The 18,096-nt window shown below is 35.3% G+C and overlaps 1 protein-coding gene across 1 annotated transcript in view; it reads right to left on the bottom strand.

Annotated features, from left to right (window-relative positions):
• LOC150074939 (ATP-binding cassette sub-family C member 5-like) overlaps positions 1–18,096 on the bottom strand; it is a gene marked incomplete at its 3' end in the record, with an annotated part of 377,014 nt that overhangs the window by 30,229 nt on the left and 328,689 nt on the right. Inside the window, 5 exon segments of the mRNA XM_090389388.1 lie at positions 1,999–2,064; positions 7,950–7,956; positions 8,912–9,027; positions 9,029–9,195; positions 16,490–16,619. Coding sequence (XP_090245514.1) covers positions 1,999–2,064; positions 7,950–7,956; positions 8,912–9,027; positions 9,029–9,195; positions 16,490–16,619 — 486 coding nt within the window.

The following is an 18,096-nucleotide window of genomic DNA, read 5'->3' as shown; positions in this document are numbered from 1 at the left end:
GGGCAATGGTATGTATCAACAAGACAATGCGCTATGCCATGTTGCCAGAATTGTCCGTGAGTGGTTTGAGGAGCACGACGAAGACTCCAAGCTACTCCCTTGGCCACCGACTTCGTCAGATCTTAACCCAACTGAAAATCTATGGGACCACCTCAATCGACACATCAGATGGATGGATCCTTCACCAAGGAACCTACAGGAACTCCTGTGTGCACTGCAGTCTGCATGGTCACAGATACACGTAGCAATCTTCCGCAGACTTACTGGGTCCCTCCCACAGTGGCTGGCTGCAGTGCATGCTGCGAAAGGCGCATATTCTGGATACTAAATAGGTGGTCATAATAATGTGACTGGGCCCTGTACACATATATATAAATTTTTTTTTATGGATATTTCAATTAATGTGTCTATTTATACATTCAAATTGTCTAGAAATCTTCAAATTGGTCTTGACCTATTGGTGTTTCTAATTAATTTTAGACAATTTATTATGGAGAGAAGTAAGAAAATGAACTTCAAAAATTGGAATAAAGTCTCATGTCAGTTGTCTAATTTACACATATGACACTGAATAAATTCTCAGGAATTCTGATCTGCAAGTTGAAAAAAACTGAATCATGTGATGCATAGACGTAAAGGATATTACTATATCAAAAAAAAAAATAAATAAAAATAACAAGTTTATTTATTTTCATGTTGTCATTGCAACTATTTTTCTTAATTCTAATTTGATTTTTGACAATAATTTCTGTTGTTGGGCATTCAGGTAAAAATAACACTACCCTTGAACAATCAAGTCAAAGCGAGTGCAATTAATATTTTAAAAGTTATGTACAAAGTTTTCATTTTTACAAACTCCAAAATTCTACAATCTCACTCCACAGAGATGCTGCCATAGATACCTGCTACCTCTTGCCCCCTTGCATTTGAAAAATTCACTGCTATGGGCTCATGCACATTCTGAGAAATTACTCACAAGGTTTAAATAGTACATTTTTTCTCAATTCTGAGACATATTCCACAAACTAGCTAACTTAATTTTAATGGCAGCCAAATTAGCATTAGCATTAGTAGTGGCATATTACACAAGAAAACAAGCTTATACAGCATCAGCAAAAAAAAAAAAAAAAAAACTTCCCATTTCACCTATCCATTTGCTCCAAACGTTTGTCCAGTTCTTCCTTGAATTTATTTAAGCTATCAACTTCCACAACGACAGATAGAAGTTTGTTCCACCAATCAACCACCTGCTGGCTAAAGGCAAATTCCACACATCTATTCCGCAACTATCTATCTTTCCTCAATTTTTAATTTATGCTCCCCCAAGTGAATAATCTGAATAAGAGGAAGAATCCCATCAGCATGAGCTTTCTCAAACCATTCAAAGCCTTATCCACCTCAATCAGATCACCTTGAAGGTGCATAGTCTCCAGATGCTGAACTTAAGCCTTTCTTGGTAAAAGCAACCCTTTGTTCCCCTCACTAATCTCATTGCCCTTCTCTGTACCGGTTCCAGCAGTTCTATATCCTTCTTAAAATGAGGCCTCCAGACCTGTATGCAGTACTCAAGATGTGGCCTGACCATTACCTTATACAAAGGGATAATCACCTCCTTAACCCTGCAAGCAAAATTCCTGTATGTCATTGGCAAGATCCCAAATGCTGTTGGGCAATTATCTGTTCAATATTTCTGCTCTAAGTTTTGGAAACATAAATATTAATATCACAGAAATATATCTACATTTGACTAAGACTTAATAAATTCAAAAATTTTAAGAAATGAACTATTCACTTTGAACAACTGAAAATTCAATGCTATTGGGCTTATTGCCCAACAGTAAATTTAAACAATGTAAATGGGGAAAGAGTTTTACAAACAATCTGTTTTAACCTTAAATAGTTTGTAAATAAAAATTTACACCTAGATGTAACAAACATCTTCAATTCAATGATAGCCACAGACTACATGCAAAAGTCCAAAACAAACTAACTACATACCCAATGAAAAAATGGCAAAACTTTTGACTTGACCCTGGATTTATATACAGCAGTTTTCATTCCTCCCTGCAAATATTAAGACATTTTCTGTAAGGCAAATTTTATAAATATGAAGTGTAATATTTCTATTATCATCTCTAAGTTTTGGAAACAAAAATATTAATATCACAGAAACATATCTAATAGCCACATCTAATTAAGACTAAATAAAATCTGTAAAAAAAATTTAAAGAAATTAACTATTCACCTTGAACAACTGAAAATACTCCTTCAGTAAACATGGTGAAATATTATAGCATCCTTTTACAGTGTCCCACATAGCCCGGATCTTTTTAAATCAGGTTCCAATGCTGATTTCAAAACTGGCACCCATTATTTTGTATACCTAAGGATTTCCCACATTGGGAATAAGATAAAACTTTTCCTTATTTTGTAAATATTATTTAATTTATCCAAATAACAATGTGCGTGTTTATTTTTTAAAATAAAATGCAACTGTTGCGTTGCACTATATTTATACAATAAAATGTAACAAAACTGAAAATGTAGTAAACAAGAATTTGAATATAAAAGTGAACATTTATGCAAATTCACTGGTTTCTTGGAATAAATTCTTGGTCTATTCTAAAATTAAGTTTTGGAATTTTTCTTATATGCATTATGCTAAATTATCCCTCTTTTCAGAAATCACAAATAATCTGCCATCATATTTATGTTTCACTTTCCCTGTATCTTCTTTTCATCTCCCATTTATATATATATTTACAGGGCTGTAGTGGAGGGTACAAACCGTACACCCTTTGGACTTTTTTTTTAAGTGAATACAATAGCATATACCTTCTGGTTTTTGAAAGACTTGAAAAAACTAATATTATTAAAATATTTACTGAAAATTAAAAAATAAATTTATTAGAATTTTATTCTTAAGCAATACTTAATAGTTTTATTATTTTTATTACATAAGCCATATATATAAATAAGTAAATATGCAGTACATATATATGTATGGGTATATGCTGTATACCCTCTGGAATTTGATTAATAAGCCTGATATGCACAGTATATTTTTTGCTTGGATAATTCAAAATTTCTTAAGTTGAAATACTGGTTATTTTGAATTATTTTTCTGCATGTTGAGCCTCCTATTCTATAAAAACAAATTATTTAATTTGAAATTTGGATAATTTGAAATAATTTTGATGCCCCTCAGCTTCCAATTGTCCAAGCTCTACTGTATATATATTTTAGTGGAATCATTTAACCTGTTCCTTATAACCAAGATTTGGAGGGGGGAATGTATGTAGGGTGCAAGAAATGGATCTTTACATTTATCTTAAATCCTGATTCTGAAAATTGAGCACATTTTCAACAATACTTTCAAATTGCATATTTCTTGTTCTCTGAGGTTATCAAATTTCATTTCTGAACACATCCATACTTCTTGCAACTGTTGTTATCATTCAATAAAATTGCTCATCTGAAGTTAACTTTATTTTCCATGGTCCAATGAAAGACTTCTTTTAAGTTTCACATGATAGCTACAAGTTGATCTGTAACCAAGTTAGAAAGGTGGTTAGGCAGGCGAAGGCCGATTACGAGAAATCCTTGGCAAAAGATGCTAAGAAAAACAGCAAGGATTTCTTTACTTATATAAACTCTAAAAGGAAGGGGATGAATCTGATTGGCCCACTTGACATCAATGGTTCGACTGTTGATGATCCTGCTCAGATAGCAAACAAACTGAATGAGTATTTTGCATCTACTTCACACATGAGGAATTATTAAGGTTTGAAAATGGCAGAAGGTTATCAAATTGTAGCAGGATACTTAATGATTTTGTAATAACTGAGAGCAAAGTGGAAGAGAAACTGTTGAAGTTAAACGTAAGAAAAGCACATGGGGTGGATGGGATCTATCCAGTTATATTAAAGGAGGCGGCAAAGCAACTAAGCAAACCCTTAGCCATAATTATGAGAGCATCCTTGGACTCAGGGGAGGTTCCCACGGACTGGAGATGTGCAAATGTATCCCCAATTCACAAAGGGGGATCGAAGGGTGACACGAGTAATTACAGACCAGTTAGTTTAACTTCTGTTCCGGGTAAAATAATGGAGTCGCTGGTTAAAGATGCATTGCAGGATCATCTACACAAGACCGCAGCAATAATTCAGACACAGCATGGGTTTGTTAAGGGAAAGTCTTGTCTTACAAATTTGATAGGATATTATGATGTGGTTACAAAGGAACTGGATGCAAAAAATAATTTTGATATCATATATTTGGATTTCAGGAAAGCTATTGACACTGCTGCGCATGGAAGACTATTGTACAAATTGGAGCAGAATGGTATTAAGGGTAAGTTGCTACAATGGATAAAAGGATGGTTAAGTGCGAGAAGACAGAGGGTAGTAATCAATGGGTGCTGCTCTTCTTGGACTAATGTTATTAGTGGAGTCCCACAGGGTTTGGTGTTGGGTCCACTGTTGTTTTGTATATTTATCAATGATATTGATGAAGGTATATCAGGCTTAGTGTCGAAGTTTGCAGATGATACAAAGGTTGGCAGGGTTGTTAATGACAGTAATGGCAGTGTGCTACTGCAACAGGGTCTAGATAATTTGGGCAAATGGGCTAAGAAGTGGCAACTGAAGTTTAACCTTGACAAATGCAAAGTACTGCATATGGGTAGAAGTAACCCCAGAGAAACGTACCAACTGTGTGGTACTACACTTAAGGTGGTAGAAAATGAAAAAGACCTGGGAGTAATTGTGCAGTCAGATATGAAGTTTTCTGAGCAATGCAGACAGGCTGCCAGGGCAGGTCATGGGGTTTTGTCAATGATATATAAGAATTTTGCTAGCAGGGAAAAGGAGGTGATTATCCCTCTGTATAAGGCAATGGTCAGGCCACGCCTTGAGTACTGCGTACAGGTCTGGAGGCCTCATTTTAGGAAGGATGTAGATTTACTTGAGCGTGTAGAGAGAAGGGCAACAAGATTGGTGAGGGGAATGAAGGGATCCTCTTATCAAGAGAGGCTTAAGTTCTGCAAATTGCAGTGGCTGGAGACTAGGCACCTGCGCGGTGATCTGATTGAGGTGTATAAGGCCTTGAATCGGTTCAGCACGCTGAATTCTGATGGGATGGGAATGCAGACAGGCTGCCAGGGCAGGTCATGGGGTTTTGTCAATGATATATAAGAATTTTGCTAGCAGGGAAAAGGAGGTGATTATCCCTCTGTATAAGGCAATGGTCAGGCCATGCCTTGAGTACTGCGTACAGGTCTGGAGGCCTCATTTTAGGAAGGATGTAGATTTACTTGAGCGTGTAGAGAGAAGGGCAACAAGATTGGTGAGGGGAATGAAGGGATCCTCTTATCAAGAGAGGCTTAAGTTCTGCAAATTGCAGTGGCTGGAGACTAGGCACCTGCGCGGTGATCTGATTGAGGTGTATAAGGCCTTGAATCGGTTCAGCACGCTGAATTCTGATGGGATCCTTCCACTTGTTCAGATTACGAACCCATGGGGGCATAAATTCAAATTAAGAAAGGACAGATGTAGAATAGATGTGCGGAAATTTGCCTTTAGCCAGCGGGTGGTTAATTGCTGGAACAAACTTCCATCTGTCGTTGTGGAAGTTGGTAGGTTGAATAAATTTAAGGAGGAACTGGACAGGCATTTGGAGGGAATGGTGTGAAATTTTTTTTTTTTTTTTTTTTGTCTGATGCTGCATAAGCTCATACATTTGCTTTCTTGCATCACATGCCACTACTACTACTACTACTACTACAACCCTTCTAAGTACACGATCGAAGTGAGTGGTCCTTTAGGTACCTCAGATCACAACTTCGTGATTGTCTCTTTGCCAATGGAGTCATTATCTCATGGCTATTCCCAACCCTGTGTTGTTTGGCATTACAACAATGCAAAATGGGATAACCTGCGAGATTTTTTTTCTTCTTTTCCTTGGGCGGATTACTGTTTCAAAATTTCTGATGTCAATGTTTGCTCAGATCGTGTCAGTGAAATTATTCTTGTAGGAATGGAATCCTTTATCCCACACTCCACTTTAAAATCTTGTCACTTATCAAAACCTTGGTTTACCAATAAATGTGCTAAGGCCGTTCAGGAGAAGAATGTTGCATACCATAATTGGCTTGTTTCGATTTATGGACAAATTCAATAGAACAGTTTGGTGAAACACAAGCAGTTGCTCTTGACATCTCAAAGGCTTTCAATTATGTTTGGTATAAAGTTCTTCTAAACAAGCTTCCATCTTATGGTTTGCCAACTGTTTTTTTTTTTTTTTTTTGGTTATCCAGTTTTCTGTCTGATCGCTCACTAAGGGTGATGGTAGATGGCTCTCTGTCTTCTAACTTCTCCACTAATGCTGGTGTCCTACAAGGTTCAGTTCTTTCCCCTACCCTTTTTTTCTTGTATATTAATGACCTTCTTCCATTGACTGGAAATCCTGTCTATAGTTTTGCCGATGATAGCACATTGCATTCCACTTTCCATTTTGAGAAACCTTTCCCTGCTCAATCAGCTTCAACTTTTCAAATATCCGCTACCAATTCCTTAAATGCCGATCTCCAGGTAATTATCCAGTGGGGCAAAGACAACTTAGTTGATTTCAACCCTTCTAAAATGCAGTCCTGTCTTATATCTTTCAAAAAGGATTCTTCTGCTCCTATGCTTATCTTTGGTGACACTCTGTTTTCTAGGCAAGTTGATATATCTCTTTTGGGAATTACCCTGACTTCTAATCTCCCTTTGCTCAAGCACATTACAAATATTGCTTCCTCTGCATCTAAAAAACTTGGTTTTTTTCTTTCGCTCTTGGTGTTACTTTTCTTCCAAACAGCTGTTCACTCTGTACAAATCGCAAATCCGTCCTACCATGGAATATTGTTCCCACATCTGGGTGCCCACAAAACCTCTCTCAGGCTTCTAGATTCCATTCAGAAGAGGGCAGTTAGGTTAATTAATGACTCATCTCTAACAGACTCTCTCCACTTGCTGTCTCATAGACGTACTGTTTCTGCTGCATGCCGTTTGTACAGATAATTCCATGGGCACTGTTCTTCTGAATTGGCTTCTATAATTCTCGTTCTCTCTTTCACAACAGTCTGAACACGTGCAGTCCAAACCAGCCAACATCCATTTACCGTCCAACTTCAAACTCACAGAACCAACTTTTCATATTCCTCGTTTATTCCTACAACTGCCGTTTTCTGGAACAACCTTCCTTCATACATCTTTCTTGAAAATTACAGTCTACAGAAGTTCAAGTGTAATGTTAACAAATATCTTCTCTCGTCTTCTCAAACTACAACCCAAGCACGGTACTAAGTACTATAGATTCTAATACCTCTCATGTTTGGGGTTTTCATAAAATAAAAAAAAATAAAAAAATTTATTTTAAAATAAAAATGATTTATTAATATTAATGTCATATTGGCACATTGTGAGTCAACAGAAGTTAAGCTTGATGCACAGCTTGACTTTGTGATTCATCTACTGAAGGGTTTCCAAATCACAGTGCTTAATTAATAATTAAAATGGTTAATAAAACCATGGCTTATTTATAGCCATACACAGTAAAAAGTAAAATTGCAATAAGAATAAATAATACCTATTAAATTAGTTTTGTCCAATTTACTAAACTTTTGTAACATGAAATGCTAAATTAGTGCTTATGCCATTATTTAAAAGCATCACAGGAGAATGACAACATGTGCTGTTTTTTGTGTAAGTGTGATATTATTCAAGTATCAAATAAAGGAAAAGGTGTCTTTATTAAACATACTACAACAAAGAAGAAAAAGTGTGTGCCGAGCGGTAAAAGTAACAGGCGGCCAAAATGATAATTTTTTTCTTGAGATCATCTCAAGGGGGGGGGACATTCAAAACTAACTGTTTTGAATTTTAACAACTCCGAAAACCCCTTCTTACCATCACCCTAGAAAGGGAAGATAAGCTTTCATCATTAAGTTTCTGCAACTCTTTCATGGTCTTAAAAACTTCAATGAGATCCTGTACAGATGTCTAATTTCCAAACTTTGGAACTTACAGAACCGAAGTGTCATCCTGCATGGATATCTCTTTGCATCCATAACTATTTTTGTTGCCCTGCTTTGTACCCCTTCATGCAAACTGATCTCTTTCCTAAAAACGAGGCCTACAACACCTACTGAAAAATTCATGTATATCACTAAAAGTATGTTGCATACTGTCCTTACAACCTTACTATATTGTTGAGAGAATGCCACATCAAACTGCATTATAACCCCAAAGCCCTTTTCATCTTTGACAGCATTAAGTGTGCTATCCTCATTGATAACCTAATTACTGTAACTAGAATACAGAATCTTGCATATACTTGCATTAAAGCTTAACTGCCATTTTTTAGACCAGATGTGTAATTTGTTTAAATCTTGTTATAGCAAAAGAATTTCCTGGTTCTCAGAGTAGCCAATTTTGACGTCAAATTTTTGGTATTATCATCAAATATCCTTAATGAAAATAAAAAAAAAAAAAAAAATAGAATTTATAATCTCAAGGAAGTAGCCTTTTCAAAAACGCTTCTTCTTTGAGATAACCTATTTTACTTGCCATTTCACCATGTTTCAAAAAATTTGCTTTATACTGCAAAAACAAAATCCAACATCACATGGAAAATGTGGTTTTAATTTTTTTTTTTTTTTTTTTTTGCATGAAAGCTTGTGTAATTTACATCATCTCTTTGCCAAAATAGGAGAACAAACAATATTAAACTAATCTTCATGATAAAAATGAATATGATATTGGAATATGAATTCTTACCTCCAATTTAAATATTAATCCAACATTAAATATTACAAAACAAGATTGCTATTAATATAACTATTTAAGTTTATGATTAATATATATCCTACCTTTCTCTAAACCATCGCTGTGAACCAAATGTTCTAATAACAGATATACCTTGCATGGTTGTGGTAATATGAACAATAACAGAAGATCTGCAGACATTGTCAATTCTTCTTACTTCACCGCACTCCAGCATTTAAGCAACGATCTAAAAGCAGAAAGAATGCCGAGGCAAGCAGTAAAGCCACAGCAAACAAATGATATATAAATGCAGAAACCACTAACTGCAGGATGATGAACAGAAGGCTTTGAATTACCATCTCAAGAAAGAATGGAATACGTACATCCACTGAAATTGAAAAGTATACTAATTAGTTATTACTATATTTTAGATTTATCCATTAAATCAATTCACACAATGCATGATTATATTTAATTTAATTTCCCTAGTGGTTAAAATTTTTATCAGCAGTCAGAGGCGGATTTAACGGCAGGCGCACCAGGCGTGCGCTCTGGGCCCAACTTCTGAAGGGCCCACGCAAAACCCCAACAAATTATTTGAACATATTAGTTCAAAACTTTGTGATTATTATTATGCTATTATTAATTATATTATACATATATTATATTCAAATTTTATTGGAAATAAAACATTAATAGTACATAATATTTTTTTATTTATTTAAAAAAATGGTTAACATGTATTTTTATTTTCCCTGTCCCTCTCTGTTTTTTTTTAAGGGGTCCAATATTTTCTTCTGCGCCCGGGACCTCAACCGATCTTAAACCGCTCCTGTCAGCAGTATAATTTTTTTTTTAATATTCTGTTAATTTTAATTCTGTAGTATATTTTAAGTTTAAATTTGTACTGCATTTGGAAAGCTACAGCTTAATATTCTGATAGCCTTTGTTAACAATATTTTGGTGGGAATTTTGTAACTTTTGTTCAGTAGCTTAAATTTAACTTTTTTAATGATTTAAGTTTTGTCAACAGTTTCATTTCTGTAATAATTTGTTAACTCTGTAATATACTGTAAATTAAAATTTTGTAATCTTACTGAAGTGAAAATTTTGCTTAAATTATGGTTGATACAAGATCCACTTACATTAATTTTAATTGTAAGGAAATTAGGCGACAACTCAGCGTTGTTATGGGCCTATATGAGAGCTTGAAGGACAGGGTGGATGCTCTCGAAGGATTACAAGTGAGGGCCCATCAAGCTCTCAGCTGCCCACACCAATGCCAGAGCTTGCACTTGGTCATCGCGCAACACAGTGGCAACCCCCAAGACAGAATGCGCTGGTCCCAAAGGAACTAGTAGTTGTTGGTGACTCTATTGTCAGGGAAACGGGAAACATGCTTTATAAAAAGGATAGGTGGAACAGGCGCAGGGTATGTCTGCCAGGGGCAAAGGTTGATGACGTTGTAGAGCGGATATCATCTTTTAAGGGCACAAAAGGTGATATAGTTGTACACGTTGGCACTAATGATATTAAGAGTAGGAGACCGGCAGAATTACTTAACAAGTACAGGTCACTGATGAAAAAAACCCTTGAATTAGGGTTGAATTTGAAAGTGTTTGCAATTCTGCCCAGACATGATAGGAGGGAGTATATGATAAGAGCCTTGTCAATCAATTCGGCCCTGGAGGGAATGTGCAAGGCTCAAGGGGTAGAATTTTTATCAGCGTGGTCTGTGCTTGTTAACAGGAGAGATTGCTTCTACAGGGATGGGATACACTTAAATAGAAAAGGTGCAAGAATATTTGCTGATGCTATCGAGGTAGTGTTAGGTGGGTCAGAAAACTGCTAGCTTAGGGGAATTCACAGACTAAAAGGTTAAAAGTAGCCGCAGGCAGAAGTGAAGGTGATTCTTGCACAACTTCTATTAGAATAAGTAGCGACCTGGAGCGAGGGGTGCTGGGGGCTTCAGGGACTGATGGCAGTCATCGTGAAACAGGTGGGTATATGGAATGTGTTTGGGTAACTAATAATAAGGATAGGTACATGTATACTTGCATGTATACCAATGCTAGAAGTATAGTAATTAAATTTGGAGAATTTCAAGTGTTGGTCAAGACATCAAGGACGGATATTGTTGGGATAGCAGAGACGTGGTGGCACACAAATATAAGGAATACAGAACTGGAATTTGGATAGTACAATGTGTACAGAAAGAATAGACAGGATAGGGAGGGAGGAGGTGTTATGCTGGTAATCAAGAAAAACATAAATTCAAAAGAAGTGCATCCAGTTTATATAGATGAACAGTGCACTGATGAGTCAGTTTCGTGTGACATAAGCACTGCGAAAGCAAAAATAAGAGTAGGGGGGTGTGTTGTAGGCCTAATCACTCAAATGAGTACAATGTACAATTGTACAGAGAAATAGAGTGGGCTACTAAATCAGAATGTCTTATAATGGGGGATTTTAACTTCCAGGATACTGACTGGAACTTGTGGGTTGGTCACTCCCACACTAGTAAGTTTTGGGGATTTATTGGATGATTGTTTTCTGCAGCAGCATGTTCGAGAGGCAACCAGAGAGGGTAATACTCTTGATTTGGTTATCAGCAGTGATCATTCGTGTATTAAGAATCTGCCGATAAAAGAACTACTAGGTGGCAATGAACACAGTGTACTGATGTGGGATTTACTTAAAGATATAATTACCATAAGGGGTAAAGGAAAGGGTTTTTACTTCTGTAAAGGTGAGTACAGTGGTCTCAGACAGTTTTTAAATTCTGTACAGTAGGATCAACTGACAATGTTACCAACAGTAAATTCTAAGTGGGAAGCATTCAAGGAATTAATCGTGGATGCTACTAAAAGTTTCATACCTATTAAGAAATATTGTTCAAGGTTTAGGCCTAAATGATTATCAAATGAACTAATGAGACTCGTGATAGAGAAGAAAAATGCATGGGATGAATATAAATTATCAAGTGACTCATTCAGAAGCCTATGGCAGATATAAGCTAGTCTGTAATCAGGTCACAAAGGAGATTAGGCAAGGGAAGGCAGATTACGAGAAATCTTTGGCAAAGGATGTTAAGAAAAACAGCAAGGATTTCTTTACTTATATAAACTCTAAAAGGAAGGGGATGAATCTGATTGGTTCACTTGACATCGATGGTTCAACTGTTGATCCTGCTCCGATAGCAAACAAACTGAATGAGTATTTTGCATCTACATTCACACTTGAGGAATTATTAAGGTTTGAAAATGGCAGAAGGTTATCAAATTGTAGCAGGATACTTAATGATTTTGTAATAACTGAGAGAAAAGTGAAGGAGAAATTGTTGAAGTTAAACATAACAAAAGCACCTGAGGTGGATGGGATCTATCCAGTTATATTAAAGGAGGAGGCAAAGCAACTAAGCAAACCCTTAGCCATAATTATGAGAGCATCCTTGGACTGAGAGAAGGTCCACACGGACTGGACATGTACAATTGTATCCCCAATTCACAAAGGGGGATCGAAGGGTGACACGAGTAATTACAGACCAGTTAGTTTAACTTCTGTTCCGAGTAAAATAATGGAGTCACTGGTTAAAGATGCATTGCAGGATCATCTAGACAAGACTGCAGCAATAATTCAGACACAGCATGGGTTTGTTAAGGGAAAGCCTTGTCTGACAAATTTGATAGGATATTATGATATGGTTATAAAAGAACTGGATGCAAAAAATAATTTTGATATTATATATTTGGATTTCAAGAAAGCTTTTGACACTGTTGCGCATGGAAGACTATTGTACAAATTGGAGCAGAATGGTATTAAGGGTAAGTTACTACAATGGATAAAAGGATGGTTGAGTGGGAGAAGACAGAGGGTGGTAATTAATGGGTGCTGCTCTTCGTGGACTAATGTTATTAGTGGAGTCCCACAGGGTTCGGTGTTGGGTCCTCTGTTGTTTTGTATATTTATCAATGATATTGATGAAGGTATATCAGGCTTAGCGTTGAAGTTTGTAGATGATTCAAAGGTTGGCAGGGTTGTTAATGACAGTAATGGCAGTGTGCTACTACAACAGGATCTAGATAATTTGGGCAGATGGGCTAAGAAGTGGCAACTGAAGTTTAACCTTGATAAATGCAAAGTACTGCATATGGGTAGAAGTAATCCCCAGAGAAATGTACCAACTGTGTGGTACTACACTTAAGGTGGTAGAAAATGAAAAAGACCTGGGAGTAATTGTGCAGTCAGATATGAAGTTTTCTGAGCAATGCAGACAGGCTGCCAGGGCAGGTCATGGGGTTTTGTCAATGATATATAGGAATTTTGTTAGCAGGGAAAAGGAGGTGATTGTCCCTCTGTATAAAGCAATGGTCAGGCCACGCCTTGAGTTGCATACAGGTCTGGAGGCCTCATTTTAGGAAGGATGTAGATTTGCTTGAGCGTGTAGAGAGAAGGGCAACAAGATTGGTGAGGGGAATGAAGGGATCCTCTTACCAAGAGAGGCTTAAGTTCTGCAAATTGCAGTGGCTGGAGACTAGGCACCTGCGCGGTGATCTGATTGAGGTGCATAAGGCCTTGAATGGATTGTGCACGCTGAATTTTGATGGGATCCTTCCACTTGTTCAAGTTATGAACCTAAGGGGGCATAAATTCAGATTAAGAAAAGACTGATGCAGAATAGATGTGCGGAAATTTGCCTTTAGCCAGCGGGTGGTTAATTGCTGGAACAAACTTCCATCTTTCGTTGTGGAAGTTGATAGGTTAAATAAATTCAAAGAGGAACTGGACAGGCATTTGGAGGGAATGGTGTGAATTTTTTTTTTTTTTTTTTGGCTGATGCTGCATAAGCTCATACACTTGCTTTCTTGCATCACATGCCACTATTACTACTACTTCTTATCAATAATCCTTTTTATGTTCCATGACACACATATAGCACTAATTAAAAATTTGAATGTTTAAAGAGGAGATATCTTTTGTTTTGGCATAAAATTATTTCCTCTTCCAAAATCATAAGGCCAGATTATGGTTAACAAACAGATTATAAGGATCAGAAATACATCTACAGAGAACAAAAATGTTCCCATAAGTTCTTTGTGGCTAATCACATCTCTCTATGTATTTAATGAAGGACAGAGTATTTGTAATCATTAACAAAAAACTGTAGTGAATTTAACCATTGGGGTCCCTTGTAAAAACACAAGTTTGGAAAACTCAGGAAAAATATTTCTTAATAGACACATTTTACTTCACAGACGCTTCAAGTTTAAAAAAAAATAATGATTAGAAATATGAAGTAACAAATAAAAAATCTCTTTAGTTGTCATTTTTGAAATTATGAAGAATAAGGAAATAAATAATAAATGAGGAACTGCTAAAATATTTATACACAAATAATTTTAAAGATTTGTCAAAGGTTGGCACTGTTCTTCTTCTATCAGTCTAGTTACACATTTAAACAAAGACAGCCAAAGTTAATGATTTTGTTAATGATTACTTAAGTATACACAACTCAGCATAAACTTGGGCTTCAAATTATTCAATATGACATTCACTTTAAACCTTTGTAAGTAACAAGTTACTTGTTATCACATTAAGACAGCAATTTCTCAAAATCAACAACTTCTTAACAATGACTTTACTACTTTCCCTCATTAGTTTTATGTTCCTATGCATAGGTTTTAAAATCGCCCTTACTCTTTCATTGCTGCTTCTCTCTCTCTCTCTCTCTTTTATTTTTCATCCTTTTTACTCTTGCAAACCAAAATCAAAGCATGTAGTACCATTAGACATGATCTAAATGGCTGAAGAGTTACTTGTGTAGAGAAATGAAAGTAGATACAAAACTATCGTGTCAGATATATAAATAAATTTTAAAAAAAGTAGGCAAAACAATACAATTTTACTGAAGTTATTATTTTATATCCTTACAAAAAGTTCTTATATAGTTCAAATGAGAAAGATATGGAAAATGAGTTGCTCGCAAAATCATAAAAATAAATAGAGAGAGAGAGTGTGTATTTGAGTCTATTTCTGAAAGTTTATGATAGAGAAGGTGAAGTCCCTACTGAAGATTATTATACTAGCTGATGGACATCAGCTAGTATAATAATCTTCTGGTTTGGAAGAAAGTGGTGGAATTAAAGATGGAAGAATCAGACACAGCATAAAAAAAAACAATCAACAGCACTTCATTTAGTAGATTTCTTTTGATGTTTTAACACATAATCAAGGAACCATACTGGACTTGAAACATGACAACTTCTCTGAAAGCTTAAATTTATTAAAATAAGAATAAAAATTGTTAAAACCACACACATTGGGGCATCAGTGTTCCTAATAAAGAATATTGGAATAGTCACACAGTTCAAGTGAGTTTTTTGCTACATCAGCCAAAAAAAAAAAAAAAAAATCAAATGATTAACAGCCAGATGGTTACAAGAAATTTACAATAGTCCAGCTTATAATGCTTTGCCATTACTTTGAATTGTATTCCCTCATTTTAGTATCATTTAATACCATTTCCCCATTTTACTATCCTTTTCAGAGTCTTATGAACTCTCAATGATCCACTCTAATCAAGCTACCTAATTATCAAAAGTTTTGTAGCTTGGCAACTAGGAAGATAAGTATCATTCCTTGAGAAGTTGAAATATCCTACAAAATTTCAAAATGTTTCTTTCAGATTGGTGGCTTTCTTATGTAACATTTTCACTGCCAAATGTATTATGTCACATACCTGAAATGCTGATCTTAATGCTGTATCATGCACTGAAGGCAGTTTCAGAAGATTAGCAGCAGGGCTGAAATGGAAAGAAAGGTTTCCTTAAGAAAAATATAAGTATTTCTGTTTGGATCGATGAGCAGTATTCATGACCTTAGGAAGTGTCCAAGAGATTCCTCAGTGTCTTCCTGTTCCAATTTAACCTTGATTACCAGCAAGATATTTTCAGCTATTTTGCAATGTTTGAAGATTAGTAGCAGAGCCACATTGGGAAATAAAAGCCCCAGAGAAAATAAAAGTATTTTCTGCTTGGACCTAAAAGTATACCAATGACTTCAGCAATACACAAAAGTAGATTGAGGGCTTTTGAAATTTTTCTCAGTATCTTCCCAGTTCAGTTCAACCCTAATTGGTAGCAAGGAACTTAATGCCACTATTTGGTGGGCTCAAGTGTTGGAAGATTAATTGCAGGCAATAAAACTGAAACCACTATTTAGCAGTGATTAGAAATGCTTTCACATGTTGAATCAAAGATAATCTTTTATTGTTGTATTTCCATAAATATCATTCAGTTATGGAGATTTATTTTCTAAGGACATCACTTAGCTTTTGATGTCAATAGCTTTCAGCATCCATTTTTCTTGTAAAAAACACATTGCATTTCAAAAAAAAAAAAAAAAAAAAAAATATATATATATATATATATTATAATTGTAAATGATAAATCATTTTTCTATACCTCTAACTAAACAAAACTGAAAAAAATTGCTTTTTGCCACAACAGAGTTAATACTGCCACATTAATCAATAATTATACAGTGCCAATTGGTGTCTGCAGCATAGCAAAATTAAACCCAAAGCTACCATATAGCACTGCCAGCAGTAAAAGTGTTAAAAATAAAAAAAAATACCCAATCATTACTTGTTTTATAATTACTTAAAATAATTGAAAACTTACATTCATCCATATCTTTAGAGAATCTGTTGATTATACGACCTGTAGGAGTGGTATCAAAAAAACTCATTGGTGATCTCAAGATTTTGTGAAACATCCGATCATGAAGGCGACTAGCTGATGATATAATTATCTATGAAATACATATTATTTATTATGAAAAATACTGGAGATATCACCATATATGAGACATATCTAACAGTTCACATAATTTTTTTTTTTTTTTTTTTTCTTGGGGCTGATGCTATTAAGCTTTCTTGTATCACATGCCTCTACTAATGCAAATGTTAACTTAACTTGCAGAAAAATTCAATTTGGCAATTTGTTTAACTAGAGGTGTATGGTGACACCATGCTATCAGCCAGCTGTAATATGCTAACAGTGAGATTTGATTCTTTTATGTTACCTGTTTATAAAACCTGTATATTGGTTTATTTGTAAATAGCACTCTACTTGAAAGGGTGAATTTTCTATAAATATTTAGAATTTCAAAAGTTCATTTTAGTACACAAGAACTTTAAACTGAAACGTATTGCTGATCAATACTTTTAAGTTTAAAGTATTGTGTTATGAAACTACAGTAATATTTTATTTACCATTATGCAAAACAGAGATGCTGCTTTCTTGTTATTTAAACCAGTGTTTCACAACCAAATAACATGAATATAGTGTCCTTTAATCAAAGTGTGACTCAAGTAGCAAAAGGTTGGGAACCACTAATTTAAACTATGGACGCACATTTCATCTCTCATATTGTATGGACATATAGCATGAGTGACAAAATGATGACAGATATGAGAGGACTCACTATACTGGTGTCTAAAAATACAAGTACAGTGGGCAACTGATATCCATTTAAAACCAAGTGAACTTGTATGTTTAGATATATGGGATTACTATAATCAAAATGAAATTCCTATACTTTGCAAAAGTAATTAACAGCTGTTAATTAAATTTGTTGTATAAATTATGTAACTAAGGTCAGATGTAATTTTTACTTAATTTCTAGTAAAAAAAAAATGTCATATAGTGTATCACATACAAGGTGCATACAGCATAAATACCACAATCTATTCTAATCTAACATCATAACTAATTCACTGTAGCAGTTAGTGAAGGTATCTTTAAAGGGGAGAGGAATCCATTTATACCTCTAGAAAACAGCATTAACATTACATTATACTACTGATGCAGACAGGTTGGAAAAATGATGTCCCAGGACAAATTATTTAAACTCTGAATTTAATAACATTAACATAAAAACTGTCACTAAAATGACTGTCAAAGTTAAATTACATGTCCTAATGCAAAAATGCTCACTATGTGTATTCTCAAAAATTATTATTATTATTGGCTATATGGTACAAGGAAGCCTGAGGCTTATGCTGCACCAGCCAAAAAGAGAGAGAGAGAGAGAGAGAGAGAGAGAGAGAGAGAGAGAGAGAGAGAGAGAGAGAGAGAGAGAGAGAGAGAGAGAGATCACCAAGAGAGAGCTGTGTGATTATATCCAGCTCAGGACCCTGGGTGTGCCAAGCCCATACTCAACAGATGTGAGCCCCTGGGGTTGATGATCATACATATGGAAGCTTATTCTAGTTCCAATATATTAA

Source organism: Mastigoproctus giganteus, unplaced genomic scaffold (genome assembly GCF_048544385.1).
Source record: "Mastigoproctus giganteus isolate SK-2022 unplaced genomic scaffold, ASM4854438v1 scaffold_15, whole genome shotgun sequence".
NCBI lineage: Eukaryota > Metazoa > Arthropoda > Arachnida > Uropygi > Thelyphonidae > Mastigoproctus > Mastigoproctus giganteus.
The sequence above is the reverse complement of the archived record's forward strand: the minus strand, read 5'-3'. Positions and strand labels throughout refer to the sequence as shown.